This window comes from Xenopus tropicalis, chromosome 5 (assembly GCF_000004195.4).
Source record: "Xenopus tropicalis strain Nigerian chromosome 5, UCB_Xtro_10.0, whole genome shotgun sequence".
NCBI lineage: Eukaryota > Metazoa > Chordata > Amphibia > Anura > Pipidae > Xenopus > Xenopus tropicalis.
Genome location: NC_030681.2, coordinates 128418829 through 128440471, shown reverse-complemented (window position 1 = coordinate 128440471; position 21643 = coordinate 128418829). Strand labels below are relative to the sequence as shown.

The 21643-nt window shown below is 39.1% G+C and overlaps 1 protein-coding gene across 1 annotated transcript; it reads left to right on the top strand.

Annotated features, from left to right (window-relative positions):
• Positions 1 to 3867: 3867 nt before the first annotated feature.
• On the top strand, positions 3868 to 21508 carry copb2 (COPI coat complex subunit beta 2). The gene is made up of 22 exons (NM_001032347.1): positions 3868 to 3892; positions 7284 to 7421; positions 7854 to 7940; positions 10835 to 10961; positions 11771 to 11919; positions 12061 to 12207; positions 12402 to 12501; positions 12618 to 12760; positions 12990 to 13189; positions 13757 to 13867; positions 15416 to 15504; positions 15689 to 15795; positions 16602 to 16745; positions 17290 to 17420; positions 17565 to 17772; positions 17881 to 17991; positions 18291 to 18505; positions 19090 to 19182; positions 19427 to 19607; positions 20671 to 20736; positions 20958 to 21074; positions 21158 to 21508. The coding sequence occupies exons 1-22, from the start codon at positions 3890 to 3892 to the stop codon at positions 21251 to 21253; spliced, it is 2763 nt and encodes a 920-aa protein (NP_001027518.1). The 5' UTR covers positions 3868 to 3889; the 3' UTR covers positions 21254 to 21508.
• The last annotated feature ends 135 nt before the right edge of the window (positions 21509 to 21643 follow it).

Sequence of the window (21643 nt, the reverse complement as noted above, 5' to 3'; positions counted from 1 at the left end):
CACATACAGGTATAGAAGTTACCATAGGTGAAATTAGCTGCAGTTCTGCTCAGATCCATACGTGTAACTGTATGCAAGCTGACAGCTTGTGCATTAGGGCAATTTTGGGGAGAGTACACAGTGGCCAACCAACCCCAGACTGGCAATCTGTGGATTCCGGCAAGTGCTGCTGTAAAATGTCCTAGACAGTCGCTGTTTTGTGGGCTGGTGGGGGCTATATGGATCCCTTTGTACTTGAGATGCCAGGATCCCAGTCCAGACTTGTGGCCAACGATGCAATGTAATGCCCAGCATTATTTCTATAACTGACTACTAAAGTTCCATGAAAGCCTGAGCAATTAAAGGCACTCATATAATATTAACTGCCGTATTTATGGCACATCACCTAATTATCATATAAACATGTACCTTTTAGTATTTTCATCCATATTAGCACTGGTGTGTACTTCAACAATTCCAAATATATGTACAGGAAAATGATCCATCTCATCTGTCACTATCACTTACCATCCCCCCACTGCAATAAAAAGTTGATAACCACAGCTTTGTCTGCAAGTACGAACTACTGATAAAATTTGGGGAAAAAAAAAAAGATTGATTTGCTCCACTAAGAAGGAGCAGGGCACCAATCATGGGAGTGGATCCCCTTGTAGGGGGGCCAAGGGGAAAAAGTGACACCCCTGGGAAGCATAGCTACAAATCAAATTTGCATGGGGTTTCATTTACAGACATTCCTATACAGAATCCAACTGATATGCAGGAGGAAAAAACAAAAAAATTATATAGTGGTAAATGCCTGAGAAAATCTATGTGTTTATGGCAACCTTTACACGTGCTCCTAACATCTAACATGTGGGAAATAAAATATTCCCCACAGCTGATCAAAGTGCTGCCTCTGCTGCAGAAAGTGAGGCACTCTGTAAAGACTACCCACAAGCCTTCCATCCATTCATTTAATGAGGGAATGGCATACAGGGCATTTGTCAGTGAATGTAAGGGTTGGCATTGGGCCAGACAGTTAATGAAGACACTCCATCACAGATAAGCCTGTGTATTGTACAGAGGCTGCAATCTGAACTGCACCCCAGATGTTAAGAGTAAACCACAGACATGCAAATACAACTCCATACTGCTGGTTCTGTTTTAAATGTTAGGCTGATGCCACAAGTGGCGTTTTTACACTGCGTTTTTTCTCAGCCTAAAAACGCCGCACAAGCCACACAGCCCCTGACTATGGCGTTTTTCAGCCTAGTACTGGTGACGTAGCAAATCCCGTTTCAATGGTGTTAATAGTGCAAAATAGTAAAAAACGCCGCGTATTTCAGCTAGGTCTGGCAGCTGCCTTTGTGTATACATAGGAATAGCTTGCTGTGCAAATACTGGCGTATTTCAGCCAACGCTTGAAAAATCCGTGCTAAGGCGTTTTCTAGCGTATTTCCGCATTGTGTGGTTTGCTTCGAGTCTTTTCAAGTTATTTCTATGGATGATGATATCAGGCGTTTTTTAGCCGCTGAGAGAATTAGAAAATACGCAGCGTAAAAACGCCACGTGTGGCATCAGCCTTAGAGAGAGGCACTCATAAAACATCCCAAATGGTAAAATACTTTATAAACTTTTACAGAGAATATCTCTTCAGCAACAACCCTATTTTCAGTCTTTTTAGGGCCCTTACACCCTGCTTTTCACTGCAGGGGGGGTTCAAAACCATATGCAGCCAACTACATGCGGATAACAACTTGATGCGTTCCATCTGCATTTGCAAATTTCTTGCACCTGAATGTGTACTATGCCATGAGGAAGAATGGGCTCTGTTTTTTGTCCTGGAACACAAGAGAATTTACTAATCCACGAATGCTCCGAGCGTTTGTGTGATTGGACCGTTTGTATTTTCCACGACTTTTTCGTACCTTGCGTATTTTCGCCGACTTTTTCATACTGTGCGTTAAAAATTACGCAACAAAATCGTATTATCGTAACGAGTGCGAAAGTTTCGGATTCATTCAAGCTTCGTTATCGTGACTTTCCTTGGGCCAGATTGGAGCTGCAGGGTGCCATTGATTCCTATGGGAGGCTTACAATCTCGTGGACAGAAGGAAAGGTTTTCCTGCATTTTATGATCGTTTGGTAAGAAAATTTTGTGACTTTCGGATCCCTAATACGATATTATCGTGACTAATACGATTTTTTCGTAAGCATATTCGTGATATTTGCGATCTTAAGAAATTATCGTATCCAATCCGAATTTTTTCCATTCGGGATTCGAACTGGTGTTTTAATGAATCGGCCCCCGATGTGTAATATATTTTTCACTTTGATTTGTAGTAAGCTGTGAATAAAAACTGACACTTGCTAACAAGGGCATAACTATAGAGGCAGGATTGCCACTTATTATTTTACAGGCCTAGCTGGTAAAAATGATTATTGATGCCAATGTTATTAATAGGGAAACTCTTACATTTAGGAAGGCTGTTTTTTTCCTGAAATTGTAGAAACCCTAGCAGTACAGGTATAGGATCCGTTATCCGGAAACCTGTTATCCAGAAAGCTCTGAATTATGGAAAGCCTGTCTCCCATAGACTCCATTTTAATCAAATAATTCAGATTTGTTAAATTGATTTCCTTTTCCTCTGTAATAATAAAACAGCAGCAAGTATTTGATACCAACTAAGACATAATTAATCCTTATTGGATAAAAAAAAAAATCCTATTGTGTCTAATGTGTTATCAAGTTTTTAGTAGACTAAGGGCTCTGGCACACGGGGAGATTAGTCGCCCGCGACAAATCTCCCTTGTCACGGGCGACTAATCTCCCCAAACTACCATCCCACCGGCAAACATGTAAGTCGCCGGTGGGATGGTACACGCTGCGCAGGCGATTTCGGCAAATTGCCGAAGTTGCCTCGTGTGGCATTTTCGGCGATTTGCCGAAATCGCGCTGCCGCGTGTGCCATCCCACCGGCGACTTACATGTTCGCCGGTGGGATGGCAACTGATGGCAACACGGGGAGATTAGTCGCCCGCGAACAGGGAGATTTGTTGCGGGCGACTAATCTCCCCGTGTGCCAGAGCCCAAATTACGGAAAGACCCCTTATCTGGAAAACCCCAGGTCCCAGCATTCTGGATAATGGGTCCTATACCTGTAATATAAAGGGCTCAATGGAGTCCCAGAGAAGTCAACGTTGAAATAAAAATCTCTGGGGAATTTAGTGATTTGATGCTGGCTGATCTGACAGTTAGCGCCCTTAGCACCACTGGCGGGGGGTCTGCGGTCCTCACAGGTGTTCCTTTTTGAGGCAGTCCCTAAACAAATATACATAACGCACTGTAAAGAAACACACAAGGGCTTCATTCCTAACAAGGCAAAGCCGAGACAACGTATACTTCTGAATCTATTATTCTTCCTTCGGCAGGGGCATTAAACCCAATAGCTAATTGGTTGCGACAAGTTAATGCGCCCTGTACTAATCAATAAATAGCGCCACGGATCCACACTGCAACGATGTATTTTATTCACACGTATTGGAAGCGCTTTTGTACTTCCGGGTTTTTCGGCGCTTAATATGCTTTGAACAACTATATTTTCTCATAACGCCCCCTGCCGTACGAAATATAAATTATGTTTTATCACATCTCCCCCTGCCGTCCGAAGAATAAATGAACTCGTTTTTGTTTCAAGCGACACATCTTCCAAACCAGCCCATGGAGCTACTCTCCGAAACCCGCCACGTCACACGCATTCCACTTTACTTCCGCCGCAAGATGGCCGACTTACTTTACTACTGAAGCCTTCTGCAGCCGCCGGAAGTACATGGCTAGCTGGTGTCGCGATAATTCCTTAGGTTCCCGGAAGCTCCACGTCAGTCAGACAGGGACCGAAGAACCGGGGAAATGGTGAGTAAGGCTGTTGAAGGATTAGTATTATAGGTTTATTAAACAACTGGGGCGACGGTAATCATAAATGCATGGTTGTCAGAAGTTGGAAATAAGAAGTTCTGGGATGCTCTGATTGTGTGTCAGTGCGCCGCCCCAGTGTTATAGACTAGTGAGCCCCAAAAGGCATGTCTTGAGCTTGTAACTAATATAACAACCCGACTGTTACTTTCAGCTGCCCTGTTGTATGATTTCCCCTTATAGACATGCTACGTAAGGGCTGCGTTACTGTCTCGATGGTTATAACAATAATTACTACTTAATGTAGGTCCTGTTTCCACATAGTGGCATCTGGAGTGCTAGATCTGGTACTAGATCGGGTACTAGATCTGGTGTTATAAGCCCTCATATGTCATGGCCGGGCACCCTTCCGTATGTGGCCTCTCTGCTGGCCAACTCACAACTCTCTGTAGCCCCATTGTAATTACTATTGGAAGTGGAGTTTAAAGTGAATCTCCTCCAAAAACCTCTCTCTTTATATTCTTTGCACTTCTGTCTAAGGGTGAAGACACACTAGTACGGTAGCAGCTACTTTTTCATGGCTACTAAACTCCAGAAAATCCCCTGCCATGGACAATACTGAGAATTGCCTCTGCTAAAACACACATAGACAGTTATCGGTAAATGATCAGTACTGTCTATTTTAGTAGCTGTGACAAGTAGCTGCAACTAGTAGCTTCGTGTGTCACCCTAACTGATCACAGAACCTGGTAGAACCAGAAAGAAACTTGTGCAGCAGTGTTTCAAGAGTCAGACCCAGAACAGAAAGGGATTTTAAAAAAAAACAGCTCTTTGTGATTGCAGTGACATTTACAGATGTTTTAAACAATTGAAATTGTATCATTTTGTACATATATTGGATCGTTCTTAGAATTACACTTTTTCTCATTGTGCAAAGAAAGTTTTTTTTTGGGTAGGGATTTCCGTTTTAACAATTAAATTACAGTTATGGCAGTAGATTTTGGGAAAAATGTATGCACGCCCAACTTGTTAAAACATTAGCCCATATTTGTAGTAATACAGCCATTCAGTCCTCAAGGCCTCTGCCCCCATTTATAGCCGGGAATGCTGGGCTGTTAGGTAAAGTGGGCAATTGCTGTGCTGGTCTCTGGCTATTGTCGGCAGGGTATTTTCATACATCTGTATTGGAATCCGTGACAGCAGATAAAAGGCATTCTAACTGCTTTTTCTCCTGAGCATCGCTCCAGTTAATAATGTCCATATGCCATCTGCTTAATTATCCCTTAAAGGTGTAGTTTACCGTTAAGTTATGTTATAGTATGCCATAGAATGGCTTATTCCTAGCAATCTTTTAGTTGGTCGTCTTTTTTTTGTATAGGTTTTAAATATTTGTCACCTTCTACCTCTTTCCAGCTTTCAGAAGTGGGGTCACTGACCCCTGCAGCCTAAAAATGACTGCTTTTGAAGCTATAATTCTGTTGTTATTACTACTTTTTATTTTTTTATGTTTAGGCCTCTCTCATTGATCTTAGTCTTTCATTTACTCCACTTACTATCTGGTTGCTAGGGTAAATTGGACCCTAGCAACCAGGTAGCTGCTGAAATTCCTAACTGGGGGGATGCTAGACAAAACCCTAAATATAAAATATCAATACATGACTGCATATTGTTTACACCCTGTTGGAGTTTGGAGAAAGCTGAATATAATACAGGATAAATATGAATAAACCCATACCTGTATAAATGTACAGTTTGTTACCTTGCGCCTTAAATGGTATTTTGTTTTTGTTTGTTTTTTTTAAATTGTATGTATGCTGACTTGTAGATGAACAGGCTAGTGCAGTATGTATATGGATTTGAAAGGGATATTTTACACCAGAGTTTCACAAACTGTGAGGCCAGGGTCACTTGTAAGTCCTGTGAGTGGGCTCTTTGCTCCCATATGAGGCATCAGATGAATGAATTGCCAAACGTTTTGTTCTGTAATTAGACATGGAATTCCATTTGTTGTTGTTCTTACACATTTTTTTGTGTTCTGTAAAAATGCATATAACAGTATAACTTGTATGTGCATGTAAAGCTAACTATAATTAATTGGACATTGACTATGATAGGTAACAAAGGCTTGGCTAAAAAAGCACTTAAAGGAACAGTAACACTAAAAAATGAAAGAGCTTTAAATTAATAAAAATATAATGCACTGTTGCCCTGCACTGGTAAAACTGGTGTGTTTGCTACAGTAACACTACTATAATTTATATAATAAGTTGCTGTGTAGCCACGGGGGCAGCCATTCAAGCTGGAAAAAAGGAGAAAAGGCACAGGTTACATAGCAGATAACAGATAAGCTCTGTAGAATACAATAGTGTTTTATCTGTTATCTGCTATGTGCCTGTGCCTTTTCTCCTTTGAATGGCTGCCCCCATGGCTACACAGCAGCTTATTTATATAAATTATAGTAGACTTTCTGAAGTAAACACACAACTTTTACCAGTGCAGGGCAGCAGCACTTTATATTTTAGTTACTTTTATACACTTTCATTTTTTGGTGTTACTGTTCCTTTAAATAACTGAGTGGGTGCCAATGTGTTAGCCATGCCTCACTGACTCCAAACGCTTAAAGGAACTGTTCACCTTTGTGTTAACTTTTAGTATGATGTAGAGAGTAATATTCTAAGACAATTTGCTATTAGCGTTTTTTTTAATTATTTCACTTTTTGTTGAGCAGCTCTCCTGTTTGGAATTGCAGCAGGTATCTGGTTGATATGGACATATGTACCTTAGCAACCAGGGAGTGGTCTGAATGTGAGCCTAGTATATAAATAGGGGAGGACCTGAGTAGAAATATAAGTACAATAATAGCAATAGTTCTTTTGACTGCTGGGTCAGTGACCCCAATTTGAATGTTGGAAAGAGTCAGAAGAAGAAGCCAAAAAATTTCAAACCAATAAAAAAATAAATAAATAACGAAGACAGATTGAAAGTTGCTTAGAATTGACCATTCTATAACATACTAAAAGTAAACTTAAAGGTGAACTACCCCTTAACCTACTAGCCTGGGTGAGCATTCCTGTTCTTTGAAAAGTGAAGTGGATTTGGATGCTCTCCCACAAAGTAAGCCTCATCCTTCTTGCCCCAGAGTATACCCCGAATGCAAACATATGAGTCTTTTAGACACTATAGTTGAATACCAGTTTACAAACACATTTTATACCATCATTTTATTTAAGATGCAATAGTGTTGCAATTATTCTAAATTATTCACAGTATGGGAGTTCTCAAAAGGTGCTACAGGAGTCATCACACAGAATAGTCAGCAGTTTAACTAGTGATTTAACCAATTTCTGTTACGCAATGTTTAAATTGTGCGTCTCCCCCTGCTTATTTTTAGCCTCTGCGACTTGACATCAAGAGAAAACTTACTGCTCGCTCTGACCGAGTGAAGAGTGTGGACTTGCACCCAACGGAGCCATGGATGTTGGCTAGCTTATACAATGGCAGCGTCTGTGTATGGAATCATGAAACACAGGTAATGGAGATAACACCTTTACATTCAGCTTTCTATCACATGATCTAGAGCAGTGATCCCCAACCAGTGGCTCGGGGGCAACATGTTGCTCCCCAACCCCTTGGGTGTTGCTCTCAGTGCCCCCAAACCAGGGAGTTATTATTGAATTCCTGACTTGGGGGCAAGTTTTGGTTGAATAAAAACAAGATTTCCTACCAAATAAACCCCCTGTAAGCTGATAGGGTGCATAGAGGCCCCTAATAGCCAATCACAGCCCTTATTTGGCTCCTCCATGAACTTTTATGGTGCTTGTGTTGCTCCCCAAGTCTTTTTACATTTGACTGTGGGTCACGAGTAAGAAAGGTTGGGGAGCCCTGATCTAGAGATATAAATTCGTATTGATCATTGCTGAGTTTCATTCATTGTTTTATTCACTGACCATTTTGCTTGCAGACTTTAGTGAAGACGTTTGAAGTCTGTGATCTTCCAGTCAGAGCAGCAAAGTTTGTGGCCCGAAAAAACTGGGTTGTCACAGGAGCTGTAAGTAGGAAATGTTCTAAACCTTTGTTTGTATCCTTCAACCTCTTGAACACACCTCTAGATTCGCTGTTTACATAACAAATAATTCACTCTACCATTTCAAATTTTATTCTTGAACCAACAAATGTATTCTTGTTATCTCTGCTGATGATTTTCTTGCTACTAATATCACAGAAAAGATGCAGGATAAATTGAAAGTTTTACCTAAGCTTTTGAAAGCATTGAGTGGCTTTGCATACTGTGACAAATCTTTTGATTTTGCTTGCTTCTTCTGTTCCCATTTCTGTACAACTCAAACTCCAAACACATTTGATATAAATGTGCCTATTTTTCCACCAGGTCCTAGCTTAAGGATACTTTTGGCTGTTATTAGCTTTAAGTTATCAACCCACTAACTTTAGTAACCTAACCAAATATGAACAATTCACTGATCTCAGAAGCTTCTTAGATGTTGCTCACTTGAGGACCATTAAGGACACTGTTGATCGGTGCTTTCTGTTTTTTGGAAGATGGTTCTAACATTGGGGGTGATAAACTTTAAAGCATACCTAAAACAGTGTAGCTGACCCACACAGAATGAGAAGCTTAAAGCTTTGACAGGTAAGTATAATGAATACCGAGAATTCCTGAGTGATGGTTGTACTCTTCTATTATAAATTTATTTTGTAAGGAACATAGAAGGGCGAGTGATAGTTACTCCGTTTTGTTGATTCTTGGCATAACCCAGAAATATATACTTTAGGTCTTAAATATAAAACATTATATGCATTTAGTTACACATCAAGCAGAGTTTTAGGTCTTTCTTTACTCTTGGTAAATTGTAAAAACAAAAGCTCAAAAAATATAGTCAGTACTAGGTTTTGTTTATGATTTTAATTTTGTAATAGAAAAAGTTTGTGCATTGTTGCATTTTAAATGTATGGGAATTCGTTGCGCCTCAGCAGTATCTGAATGTGTTTTGAGTAGTAATTGGATAGAGATATATAAAGAATGGCATGAGGATATTTAATCTTATCACAATTTGGATATTTCTGATGCGCAATGAAATAACGTGAATAAAAAAATAAAAAAGTTTTTTTGATAGTGATTTGGGTATTTATATATGTTATATAATCCAATTGTGTGATTTATACACACGTTTATGGGCTTAGAACTGCTTAGATGCATATGTATATGTATGTTTATTTCAGTTTATTCATGCATTTATAAATTTTCTTTGTTAACAAATAATTTTTGACATATTTTGATAGGTGATTCACATTTTTTTTGGCCATTTGTTATTATTTGTGCTGAATATGGGGCCACTTTGTGAACCCTGTGTGATGTATTTTTAAAGTTTGGATATAGTATGTGCTTGTTGCAGGGCTTTAATAGTGGCCCTGGAAAATGTATAAAATTAATACCTTTAGGGTATAAAAAGGAAGTGACATGTTCACACCACACTTCCTCTGATGAAGCACCTAATGGTGCGAAACGCGTTAGGAAGGAGAGTGGGTACCATGAGGCACTGGGTTTTCCTTTCCACTGTGGTATAGTATGGCTTATGTTTTTTTGAATTTGTGTTAAATCTTCTGAGCCAATAAATGTTTGTTCTTTTCACTAAAAAACTTATGTGTTGATTTAAATTGTTTAACATTCAGGACCTTTTAGTGAACTTAACTTAAGTTTTTCTGCTAAATTTATTTTTTCTTGATTACTAAATACAAATCATTGCTAAATGTAAGTACAAAAAAAGTCAATTTTACCATATAGCTATAAAGGATAATGAAATTATCAACATAGGAGACTTCCATCAAAGAAACTCTAATTCTAAGCAAAATTCCAATATACATAAATTAAAAATATTTTTTTTTTTGTTTTATTTGTAAATAATTTCTATTGAAAGCAGTTTGTCTGTCTCTTACAATTCCTCCTTTTTCCCCCGATTATTCATACCATTAAAAAATTGTATTTTCCACAAGGTCTTGCATGTGTTGTGATTACCAGGCCTGCAACTGCAAATGACAGACAAAGTGCTTTCAACTGCAATTTTGTTCACCCATAACTTTTAAAATCATTAAACATTATGATTAATCTATATTGGAAAGTGACTTTCATTTAGATGTTCCTTCATTTTTGGGCAGACATAGCCTTTAAGTGGAATACACAATATAAAACATAATAATGGGATACAGATGTGGAGATACATTTATGAAAAATCAAATATCTATGCAAAACTTTCAAAGCTTATGCTTTTAAAGGTGTAAGATACCATCTGGAAAAAAAACAAAGCACAGAATAGCACCCAGTGTCTTAGTACTATTGGGTTACTTTTTATGTCTTATTATGAAACTTATAAACTCTGGTTTAAACAATAGGTAGAAAGGACTCTGTACATAATGGTTTTGTTGAGCTCCATTATCAGTTAAGGTGGCCACACACGTGGCGATATGCGATCTAGATCGTCAGATCCGCCACTAACCTTCAGGGCTGAAACAGGCAGATAAGGAGGTAGAAAAAATAGGATTTCTACCTCCTTCTGCCAATTCAGCGCTGAAGGCAGATTTTGGTCAGGCGCCTTCTATGGCGCCCGATCAAAATCTTTTAACTGGCCCGATCGGCGAGTCGACTCGCCGACTTGCCATACACGCACAGAATATCGTACGAAACGAGGTTTCGTAAGATATTATCGTTGCGTGTATGACCAGCTTTACTCTCAGCTACATAAAGGCTTGTTAAAGATCAAAATACATTTTGGTGCTATATTGTCCAGAATACTGAATTGTCAGGATTTGAAAAAAAAAAAAAAAAATTCTGTTCAGGTGCACACCCACCTCTAGGCAATCCCTTAGAATGAACTGCATTGTCGCACAGTATTAGGGAACTGTACTGACTTGCTTTTGTTCTCTCCAAAGGATGACATGCAGATCAGGGTGTTCAACTACAACACTCTGGAAAGAGTTCATATGTTTGAGGCCCACTCTGATTATATACGATGCATTGCCGTACACCCAACACAGCCTTTCATTCTTACAAGCAGTGGTAAGATGATATATAAACTTAATTAGAAGTATGTGCATGTAACAAATTGAGTGGATAGAATAGAAACATGTAGTGTACAGACACACTTTTTTATCACTGGAATAATTTTTTCTTTATAATTTAGATACATTACATCAGTTCTACGAGTGCACTAATTTGAATTAATAGTGATGCAACCATTATACAGCACTTATTATATATAATTATTCCTGCACAGTAAGTATGTGCCTGATGCAGAGAAGTAAATGGTTTAGGACTAAATTTTTGGCTCCAATGCAAGTGAAAAACCTAGGAGACCACTAAAGGTGGCCATACACATACCAATATTATCGTTATATGTGTTTGATATGAAGTAAAGGATATATGAATTTCACATTGAGTTGTTTTTCATATACTGTTCCCTAGCAGGAACTTTTATTTTGGCTGGTTTGAGCCACCAGCACATGGAAGTCAGGTTATTGGTCTCTATGCGGACAGGTTATAAGTATCTAAATTAATAATTAGCCTTGCATTGTGAATTTTATATTGTGTATATGTAATGTATGCTGTGCGTCGGTCACTAAACTCATGTAACTGACTGGCAGCCTAAAGCATGTGCTGGAAGCCAGCTGAAAAGAAAATAAGTAGCTATTAGAGGGGATTTTTGAGGCACAGAATTTCATTCCTAAGAGGCTGTTGTGCTGGTACAAAATTTCCAGACATAAGGTGTAGCATTTGTAGCCTAATTATTTGTTGAGCTTTCAGTTATCCTTTAGTTTAAATTAAAACACATTGGGTTTTGTAATAACAGCTATATTCCTTTTTCCAAGATGATATGCTGATCAAACTGTGGGACTGGGATAAGAAGTGGTCCTGCTCCCAGGTCTTCGAAGGTCATACACACTACGTCATGCAGATTGTTATAAATCCCAAGGACAACAACCAGTTTGCCAGTGCTTCCTTGGATCGCACAATCAAGGTAATGAAAATATTCACAAGACGTTACTTTGATTTGATTGTGAGGCTTTTTAGTTGTTGCCATAAATTGGTTTATTGTATTTGCTTTAAATAAAGAAGTGATTTGGTACAAGTCATTTTACTTTAATGCTGTAATTCTCAGGTCTGGCAGCTGGGCTCCTCTTCTCCCAATTTCACTTTGGAGGGACATGAGAAAGGGGTCAACTGTATTGATTATTACAGTGGAGGTGACAAGCCTTACCTTATTTCTGGGGCTGATGACAGACTGGTGAAGATTTGGGATTACCAGGTAAGAGACAGAACCATTTTGGGATAATATTCCAAAGCTTTTCTTTTATTAGTCATTAATATTGACAGTATTCATCTTGCCCACCTAGGATATATGGTATACAGAATGCTGGCACTGGTATTTTTGAGTTTCTGTTCAGAAATAATATATGAATGGCAACAAGTGTTTATTTCTGTTGCTTGATATCTTTCCAGAATAAAACTTGTGTTCAGACACTTGAGGGCCACGCGCAGAATGTTTCTTGTGTCAGCTTCCACCCTGAACTTCCCATTATCATCACAGGCTCAGAAGATGGTAAGTACATGTAATTGCAATACTTCTTTATTGTGTTATAAAAAAAAAATCTAAAATATATGATTTTGGCAGTGCTCTGCTGGAGTCCTTTACCTTTTTTTTTATATACTTATCAGGTACGGTGAGGATCTGGCACTCTAGCACTTACCGGCTCGAGAGTACCCTTAACTATGGCATGGAACGAGTGTGGTGTGTGTCTGGACTACGAGGTTCTAACAATGTGGCACTTGGATACGATGAAGGCAGCATCATTGTTAAGGTGAATGAACACTTCACTAAATGAGACCACAGTCAAGACAGAAAATGAAAATTTGCTAAGGGTTTTGTACCACAGATACTTAACAACTGCTCATGCCTATAGGACAGTACCTCCTCAGTTTGACTATAAGAATGAAAATACTTTTATTTCAATAGCTACAATGTTACAACAATTAGTTTCTTATACATACAGTTTTTATAATTTATATATTTTCTGCCGTGTACTGTAGTTGGGGCGTGAAGAACCAGCAATGTCCATGGATGCCAATGGTAAAATTATCTGGGCTAAGCACTCCGAGATTCAGCAGGCAAACTTGAAGGCCATGGGGGACACAGAGATTAAGGATGGGGAAAGGCTTCCACTTGCTGTGAAGGACATGGGCAGTTGTGAAATCTACCCCCAAACAATCCAGCACAACCCTAATGGAAGGTAAACACTGCATCCTTCAAATAGTAAATCTATAACAGAGTGCTAATTCAACATGCAGGACATTTCAAAATGGGTCTAGTGAATCCATCATGCAAGATAACTTTGCTTTCTTGTCTGTGTAGAAGATTACAAAATAGTTTTCTTGTGTTGGTGAAATTTACAGTGAATTTCTGTTGCCCTAATTCCTTAATGGCTAATAGTATTATACTTTTTCTAGCGCTGACATATTCTGCAGCATGTAACAAAACCGTTGGTATATAGCATTAACTACCTGTGGTTAATTGTATGCCAATTGACCTGTCTTTATGTTTTTGGAATATCTGAATGCCCAGGGAGGATCCCACACAAGCACAGCCTAAACACACAAAAACTAAACCCTTGAAGATAGTGCCCTGGCTGAAATTAAACCTGGGACCCCAGAGATGCAAGGCATAGTGCTAACCACTGCACCACCTTGGTTCCATTGATATGTCTATCCAACCAGTATTTCTGTAACAGTGGTTGGTGGTGTTTTTCGATTTGTCTTTTAATGTAAACTCTGTCTAACAGCTGCTTTCTCCACTTTAGATTTGTAGTGGTGTGCGGAGATGGAGAATACATTATTTACACTGCTATGGCACTGAGAAACAAGAGCTTTGGATCAGCACAGGAATTTGCCTGGGCTCACGACTCTTCTGAGTGAGTGTTACACAAGTCTTACTGTTGCTTAAGCTGCCATGATTAGCTTGATCTCTGTGTACAGAAGCATTACTGATGTGGAGCATGGTTTGTATTACAAATCCTATTAAAAGTCGGAAGACGCCACTCTGAGAAAGTAGCGGATTTGTATGGGGAACTTTTAAAATGCAAAATACAGAAAATTTGATTTATTTTAAAACATGTGACTAAATAAATCTAGGGAAGAATAGTCTGATCCCTTTGGTGACGATAGCACAAAAGAGAAAATTAAGTGTGAACAGAGCAGATCAGATATCTGTTTATGAGACCAACAATGTCTTGTTATTCAGCCCACTCCCAATATTTCTACATTGACTTTTATTATAATCTGTTCACTGGTTCTGCTTGTTTGGCAAGGGTACCAAGTAGCTCTTTTTGTGTATGCCCAGCCTAAACGTAACTTTTCTGCTCCTACGCAACAAATAGGAAAAAAAATCCTGTGGCTCTTACCTTAGCCCAGGGGTCCCCAACCTTTCTTAATTGTGAGGCACTGTCAAGTGTAAAAAGACTTGGAGAGCAACACAAGCACCATAAAAGTTCATGGAGGAGCCAAATAAGGGCTATGATTGGCTATTAGGCAGCCTCTATGCACACTATCGGCTTACAGGAGGCTTTATTTGGTAGTAAATCTTGTTTTCATTCAACCAAAACTTGCCCCCAAGTCAGGAATTCAAAAACAACTACCTGGATTGGGGGCACTGAGAGAAACATCCAAGGGGTTGGTGGGCAACATGTTGCTCACAAACCACTGGTTGGGGATTACTGCCTTAGCCACACTGCTCTTTTACATCGTGCTTCTTATTAAAGAAATGGTTTGCGTTGAGTTTTAAATAATATATGCAGTTAACATATCTTTGTAGTTTATTTTGCACCTTTATGCTTATTTATCTGCTTATGTGGATTTATACATCCAAAATACATATTGCATTTGGATTCCTGAAATTTCATTCATTTGTGCTGATGTAGCAGAGTCCTTTAGTGAAAAATTACTTTATTCAACAACAAACAGCCATACAAAATTTTTTAATCTGCATTTGTTCAGTATAATATCCCTTGGATATATATTATTGAGTGCTTTATTATTTTTTATATAGCGGCAACAGATTCTGCAGCTCTTTACAGTAATAATACATTTGCATCAGCCCCAGTGGAGCTTACCTAAAGCCCCAATCACATTTGTCCACAGTAGGGTCAGTTTTATTAGAAACCAATTATGGTGCATGTATGTTTTTGGGGTGTCAAGAGGAAACCAGAGTACCTGGAGGAAGCTCACTTAAACAAGAAGGATACCTCCTGGTAATGTGTGTGAATGTGATAGGGACCTTATAAACATCGTGGCTTCACAATGAAGTTTGAGAAGCTGCTTGACTCCTTTATACATTCTAGCTATACTGAGGTTATAATTGAAAATCTATACATATGCACCTCAATTTAATTTTTAATATACTTTTGCAGATTGTTGAGCTCCATGCAAGGGCAATACTCATGCAGGGTTTTTTTTTCTCACAGATATGCTATTCGAGAAAGCAACAGCCTGGTGAAGATTTTCAAGAACTTTAAGGAGAAGAAGAGCTTTAAACCAGACTTTGGGGCAGAAGGTCAGCCATTAAGAATATTTACCTTAAATTATTTATTAGTTGATGTGCAAATATATGTCAGGGGAAAATTCCATCTACTGTGCATCTTGCTCCTTTGTTCATGTACAGAAACAGAAAAATATAAAACTTATCACAATACTGCTCTGGAGATATAAACTGGATGTTCTCTCTCTCCTGGTTATAGGTATCTACGGCGGATTCCTTCTTGGTGTGCGGTCTGTTAACGGTTTGGCTTTCTATGACTGGGAGAATACAGAGCTCATCCGCAGGATTGAGATCCAGCCCAAACACGTAAGCTTTGTCTGCCTTTTATTCAGAGAATAGCAGATACGCCTAGTTTACACAGACACAACTTCAGTATATCAGACAGATTGACCTACTTATCTGCACACATGGATGATTAAAATGCACTTACCGTGCAAATTCATCTGTGGTCTGAGAGGTTACTATGCAGGATAGGAAACACATGCAATTCCAAGTCAGTCAGTGGTCCAATACAGGAGTCAAAAAAGGGGACCAATCAGCTCAGTTTTCCATTTTGCCCAATAAGCTTTTGTGCAATATTATCTGAGTTTGGTAGGGGGGCACACAAAGTATGTGTTTAAATCGCACAAACAGCCTGGAGCAAAGGTTTTTATACTTTAGTTGACACATGTTTATTACACTTGCCCTTTGATGCTTGACATTTAGTCAGACCTGCCTTAACTGTATAATTTTACTAAAGCAATAAAATCTGTAGAAAAAACATTGTTTTGAAAAAAGTATTGCGACTTTGCTATGGATAGTAAACAATTATTAGTCTAAAAATTATTTATGGAGGCACTGCAGTTTCCAGGATCCTTTTTTCCCCTGACCATGTTGTCAATTGCAGTGCCTCTTTAAATCATTTTGAGTGCAATAATTGGCTGCTATCCTCAGAAATAGGTTAGGGAATGGTGCCATCCAATCGCAAAGATAGCAGCACCCAACTCTGGAAATAGCAAGCAGTGAACAAGTTTGTAAAATGCTGAACTTGGCAAAGAGCCTAGGAACTGAGCCCAGTTGAGAGGAATTACCATTATAATATAGGGGATCTCTACATTTTTTTTTTTTTGCAGATTTTCTGGTCCGACTCTGGAGAACTTGTGTGCATTGCTACAGAGGAATCCTTCTTCATCCTCAAATATTTATCTGAGAAAGTAGCCACAGCGCAGGAGACCCATGAGGGAGTGTCCGAGGATGGAATAGAAGATGCTTTTGAGGCAAGTTGAAAACACCTTCTAACATCTCACATCTAAAAAAAAATTGCTAATTAACATTATCTGTTTTTCTTATCTGTTTATAATGCATTGTAATCCATAAAGGTGGCCATACACGCACCGATATTATCGTACGAAACCTCGTTTCGTACGATAATCGGTGCGTGTATGGCATGTCGGCGAGTCGACCGATATCGCAGGAAGCTGCCGATATCGGACGACTCGCCGATCGGACAAGTTTGAAAATTTTGATCGGGCGCCATAGAAGGCGCCTGACCAAAATTCTCCCTTCAGAGCTGAATCGGCAGAAGGAGGTAGAAATCCTATTGTTTCTACCTCCTTACCTGCCGATTCAGCCCTGAATGGTGTGTGGCGGATCTTACGATGTTTCGTGCGACCGATGGTCGTACGAAACATCGTCGGATCGCCACGTGTATGGCCACCTTAAGTAACACAGGATAATATACAATACAGTCTTATCTCCGCTATCAGTGAAAGGATAATAAAAATGATTTAAAAGCCTTACATCCATCTTCATCTTTTCCAGGTTCTTGGAGAAATTCAGGAGATCGTTAAAACTGGTCTGTGGGTTGGAGACTGTTTTATATACACAAGCACAGTGAACAGACTCAACTACTATGTGGGAGGAGAGATTGTTACTATTGCACACTTAGATAGGTGAGTAACTTTGCTGCATAGGAGATCTGGTGAGAAGGTTAAGAACATCATTATTTGGATCTTCTGATTACAATAGAAATACATTAGTAAATACAGTATGTATATCATTTTCAAAAAAATTAAGCTATTTTTTTCATTCCTCAGAACCATGTACCTGCTTGGTTACATTCCCAAAGATAACCGCCTCTACCTTGGGGACAAGGAGCTCAATATCGTCAGTTACTCACTGCTTGTATCAGTCTTGGAATATCAGACAGCTGTCATGAGAAGAGACTTCAGCATGGCTGACAAAGTAATCCCAACTATCCCCAAAGAGCAGAGGACCCGGGTTGCTCACTTCCTGGAAAAACAGGTAAAGACTGGGCAAATGGTGACTGGAGTTCTGTTAGTATTTGGGAGGTGATGCTCTACAGTGTCAGGGGCCCTCTGCTTGACTTTTTATCTTTTTCTTTGTGAACAGGGTTTCAAACAACAGGCTTTGGCTGTGTCCACAGATCCTGAACATCGGTTTGAGCTAGCACTTCAGCTGGGAGAGCTTAAGATTGCCTATCAGCTAGCTGTGGAAGCAGAGGTAAAGTAACCACACTTTGCTGACTGGGTGGCTTTAGTTGTACTGGTCACTATCACAGCATTTTTTAAATCCATAATTACATTATTCCAAGGTGGGTTTTTAAAAATCCCAGATCCTATTTTGATCTTAAATACTTGGGGTATTGCTTTGCCCACCTGCATCGGCTGCCTTTACCTACATTAAAGAGAGTTAATTGTAAGGTAAGACATAAATGGCAGTGATTATTGTAGGAAGCTTTATATAGAGTTTCTTTGGTTCTTACTGGACAGATTACAATTCTCTGCCTTTTTCCTTAACAGTCAGAGCAGAAGTGGAAGCAGCTGGCAGAGTTGGCCATCAGCAAATGTCAGTTTGGATTGGCTCAGGAGTGCCTACACAGTGCCCAGGACTATGGTGGGCTCTTACTCCTCGCCACCTCTTCAGGGAATGCCACCATGGTGAACAAGCTGGCTGAAGGTGCAGAGAAAGATGGAAAAAACAATGTAGCTTTCCTAAGCTATTTCTTACTGGGGAAGTAAGTGGTGTCCGGTGTCATGACAACATTAAAATCTGGTAACTTTGTCCCTGACAGTGTCAGAGAAATCACTTGAGGCTCTGAATTACTTGTCCTACAGAGTTCATTATTTTGTATGCAACAATGTTTGCCTTCATTTATACCTTTTCCCTAAAGTATATCCTTCACTATTTCCCAGTTCTGCTAATTGCATTGCCTTATTTTTCTCAGGGGCCTACAGTCCCAATCCCTGGGTAGCTCAATATTTGTATTTATTTTTTTACAGTGCCTAATAGCCGCCATGGTATGGTGGTCTGGGTTGTTTTGCTGCAGTCTTTACCACTTTGTGTTGGTACCTGACCCAGTAAAGGGTACTTGTACAAACAGCACTGAACAGTAAAACAATACATTAATAGGTGATACAAATTACAATTTCATTAAGGTTAAGTGATAGGTCTTAGAGACGAGGAAGAATGTCCCTGTCCCGTAGCGCTTACAATCGCATTCATGAACCAAATATTCGTAATACCAATAATATCTGCTTGTATTTGTATTACAAAATATTTTCAATTTATATCCTAATTTACTGAGCATTTCATTTCTAGATTGGACTCCTGCTTGGAGCTGCTCATTTCTACAGGCCGCTTGCCCGAGGCAGCATTTCTGGCAAGAACCTACCTGCCAAGTCAGGTGTCCAGGTAATAATGTATAAGATGTTATATTTGTTATAGTTATACCAGTGAGTTATGACCTAGGCAGTTCAGGTATTCTGTGAGTTGAAGGGCAGAAATCTTTGCTTCTCTATGGATATTTAGACAGCAAAATGTAGGGTTGGGTTGCAAACAACATACCCTTACATTTTTTCAGTAATTTAAGGGGGAGCATGATGTCAAGAATCAGGGAGTGTATATTTCAGATATGTTTTTCTTGTGCACTCTTCAGGGTGGTAAAATTATGGAAAGAGAGCCTAGGCAAGGTCAATCAGAAGGCAGCAGACTCTTTGGCAGACCCCACTGCATACGAAAATCTCTTTCCTGGTCTAAGGGAAGCCTATGCGGCAGAACCATTTTTGAAGCAGAACTCGGGCATTCTGCTTCCAGCTAAGGAATATCGTCATGTGACTGTAAGTAACTGGGATATACCTGAATGCAGTTATTTGTACAGTGTTAATATTGGTGGTACATGTATAAGGCAGATCTCAAGCTCTGCACAGCCCAGTCCTTTTTTTGTATTGGGCCTGTCATCACTGACAAAAATAGTTGTTTGTATTACTATAATGTCTTTGTTAAATGTATAATGAAGCAGTAGAATTCTTAATGAATCAGATGAAAGTGAGTGTAGGACTGGCCAGACCAGGGATGACTTTGACGTAATTGGCCAGCTCAGATATATTGCAATATATGGACAAACAATCCCTGTTTTACTTGGTAGCTTAATGCACTGAATGTCTTAATGTACTATATATATTGATAAAGGGTGAGTAAAGAGGACCTCTTGTTGCTGTCTGTGTGAATACTGAGCACCATTTGTTATTTAGAGAGTTAAAGGTTGTGCAGACTATTAATAAACAATGCAAACAAAATAGGGAGGACTGTAAACAGAATATTCATACCATTTAGTTTAATATTCAAATTGAATAACAATTTACTCAAATTAAACTAACTCTTGAGATCTAAGAAGGGCCAGACAGGCTATCTGCAAGTTTGGATATATGGGTCTGAACTATTAGACTGTATCCATGCTATTAAACCAGTTCTGGGTGCATAGTTGGCCACAGGGACATTAAGGAATCCTTTGCATGTCTCTGCCTATAATGCCATAAGTGATGGTCAAAGCCTTTCAGTTTTGGATTTAAGGTAGTGCTATGTGTGTAGCATTAGGCATGCAAATATTATTATTAACATTTATTTATAAAGCGCCAACATATTCCACAGCGCTGTAAATACCTTCTGTTTTAAGAAAGCTGTCAGTGCTTGTCTTGGGCTTGGTTTGTTCCCTCTCTCCCTAACCAATATGGTTATTTTGCTTTGCATCAAAAATATAATTCAACTTCTAGAAAGCATCCCTAAATTTGTCACCAGTTTTCTATAAATATGTAAATCTTAGATAGCAGACAACCAGAGGCTGAGTGATGCATTGTACATACATGTATAGTAATAATACATCCTTAATTTTTGCTCTTTTAGCCAAACGAAGAGAGAAATATCTTGTCTGAAGCAAAGGGATTTGATCCATCAGAATCCGCCTTCACTGTAAGTTGTGGTTCAAACAGTACCAAGGAAAGCAGGAAACCACTATTTCCATCCAATAGCATTTCCTAATATTGGTGAACTAACACACACCTATATCTATATTGGAGGGGTGGATCTATAGAATTAGCAATTTCTTATCCAGCCATCCGAGTATTACAGATGGAAGTGGAAATAGTAGATTATATACCCTGTAAAACTCTTACTCTGTTTTGTTGCTGCAGGCAGTAGAAAAAGAGAGCGTAGAAGTCCCAAATCAAGCGGTTCCCATCCCTTTCGCAGTACCATCACCATCAATACCAGCACCAGAAATGCCTGCCCCTAAAAGCAGCATGGATAAGGTAAGTGACCGGAGAGAAGCATATGATAAAGGTATAAATACATCCTCTCATTCTTGTAATCATACTGTTTCCCACTTTCATAGGCATTATTTGACCTAGAAGAGGATTTAGACAACATGGAGCTAGATGATATTGACACCACAGACATTAACTTGGATGATGAGCTTTCCGATGAATAAATGCAATGCCCAACATTTTTATTTAAGTGACCAAAATGTATCTTCCCCTTGTGTTGCGACCATGGAATATATAGGCATTTACCTTCCCACAAAGATGAGATACATTATGTGATTTTTATCTGGACTACCGTCTTTTCAAAGGGATAATGGCCTCTCTTGTACATTTCTTTGTTAGTCTCGCACAACTCCTTTTGTCTAAAACATAAACTTCGACTCTCAGCATTAACTATAACAATAAAAGTTACTGCTACAAAACTTGTCATTAGCCTGGTTTTTTACAACCTTTAGAACTTGATTTTTTGATTGGCATAATCTGCATTTGGTCCTATTGCAAGTGTGCCCAAATTAAAATGGTGAATATGAACTAGGGCTGCTTAATTAGGCAGGGCT

Bases quoted from the DNA above. Each gene is read 5' to 3' on its own strand.
- copb2 (NM_001032347.1), top strand. The intron at 17,773-17,880 runs GTAAAGACTGGG...CTTTGTGAACAG, and splicing joins CTCACTTCCTGGAAAAACAG to GGTTTCAAACAACAGGCTTT. The intron at 18,506-19,089 runs GTAAGTGGTGTC...TTTCATTTCTAG, and splicing joins AGCTATTTCTTACTGGGGAA to ATTGGACTCCTGCTTGGAGC.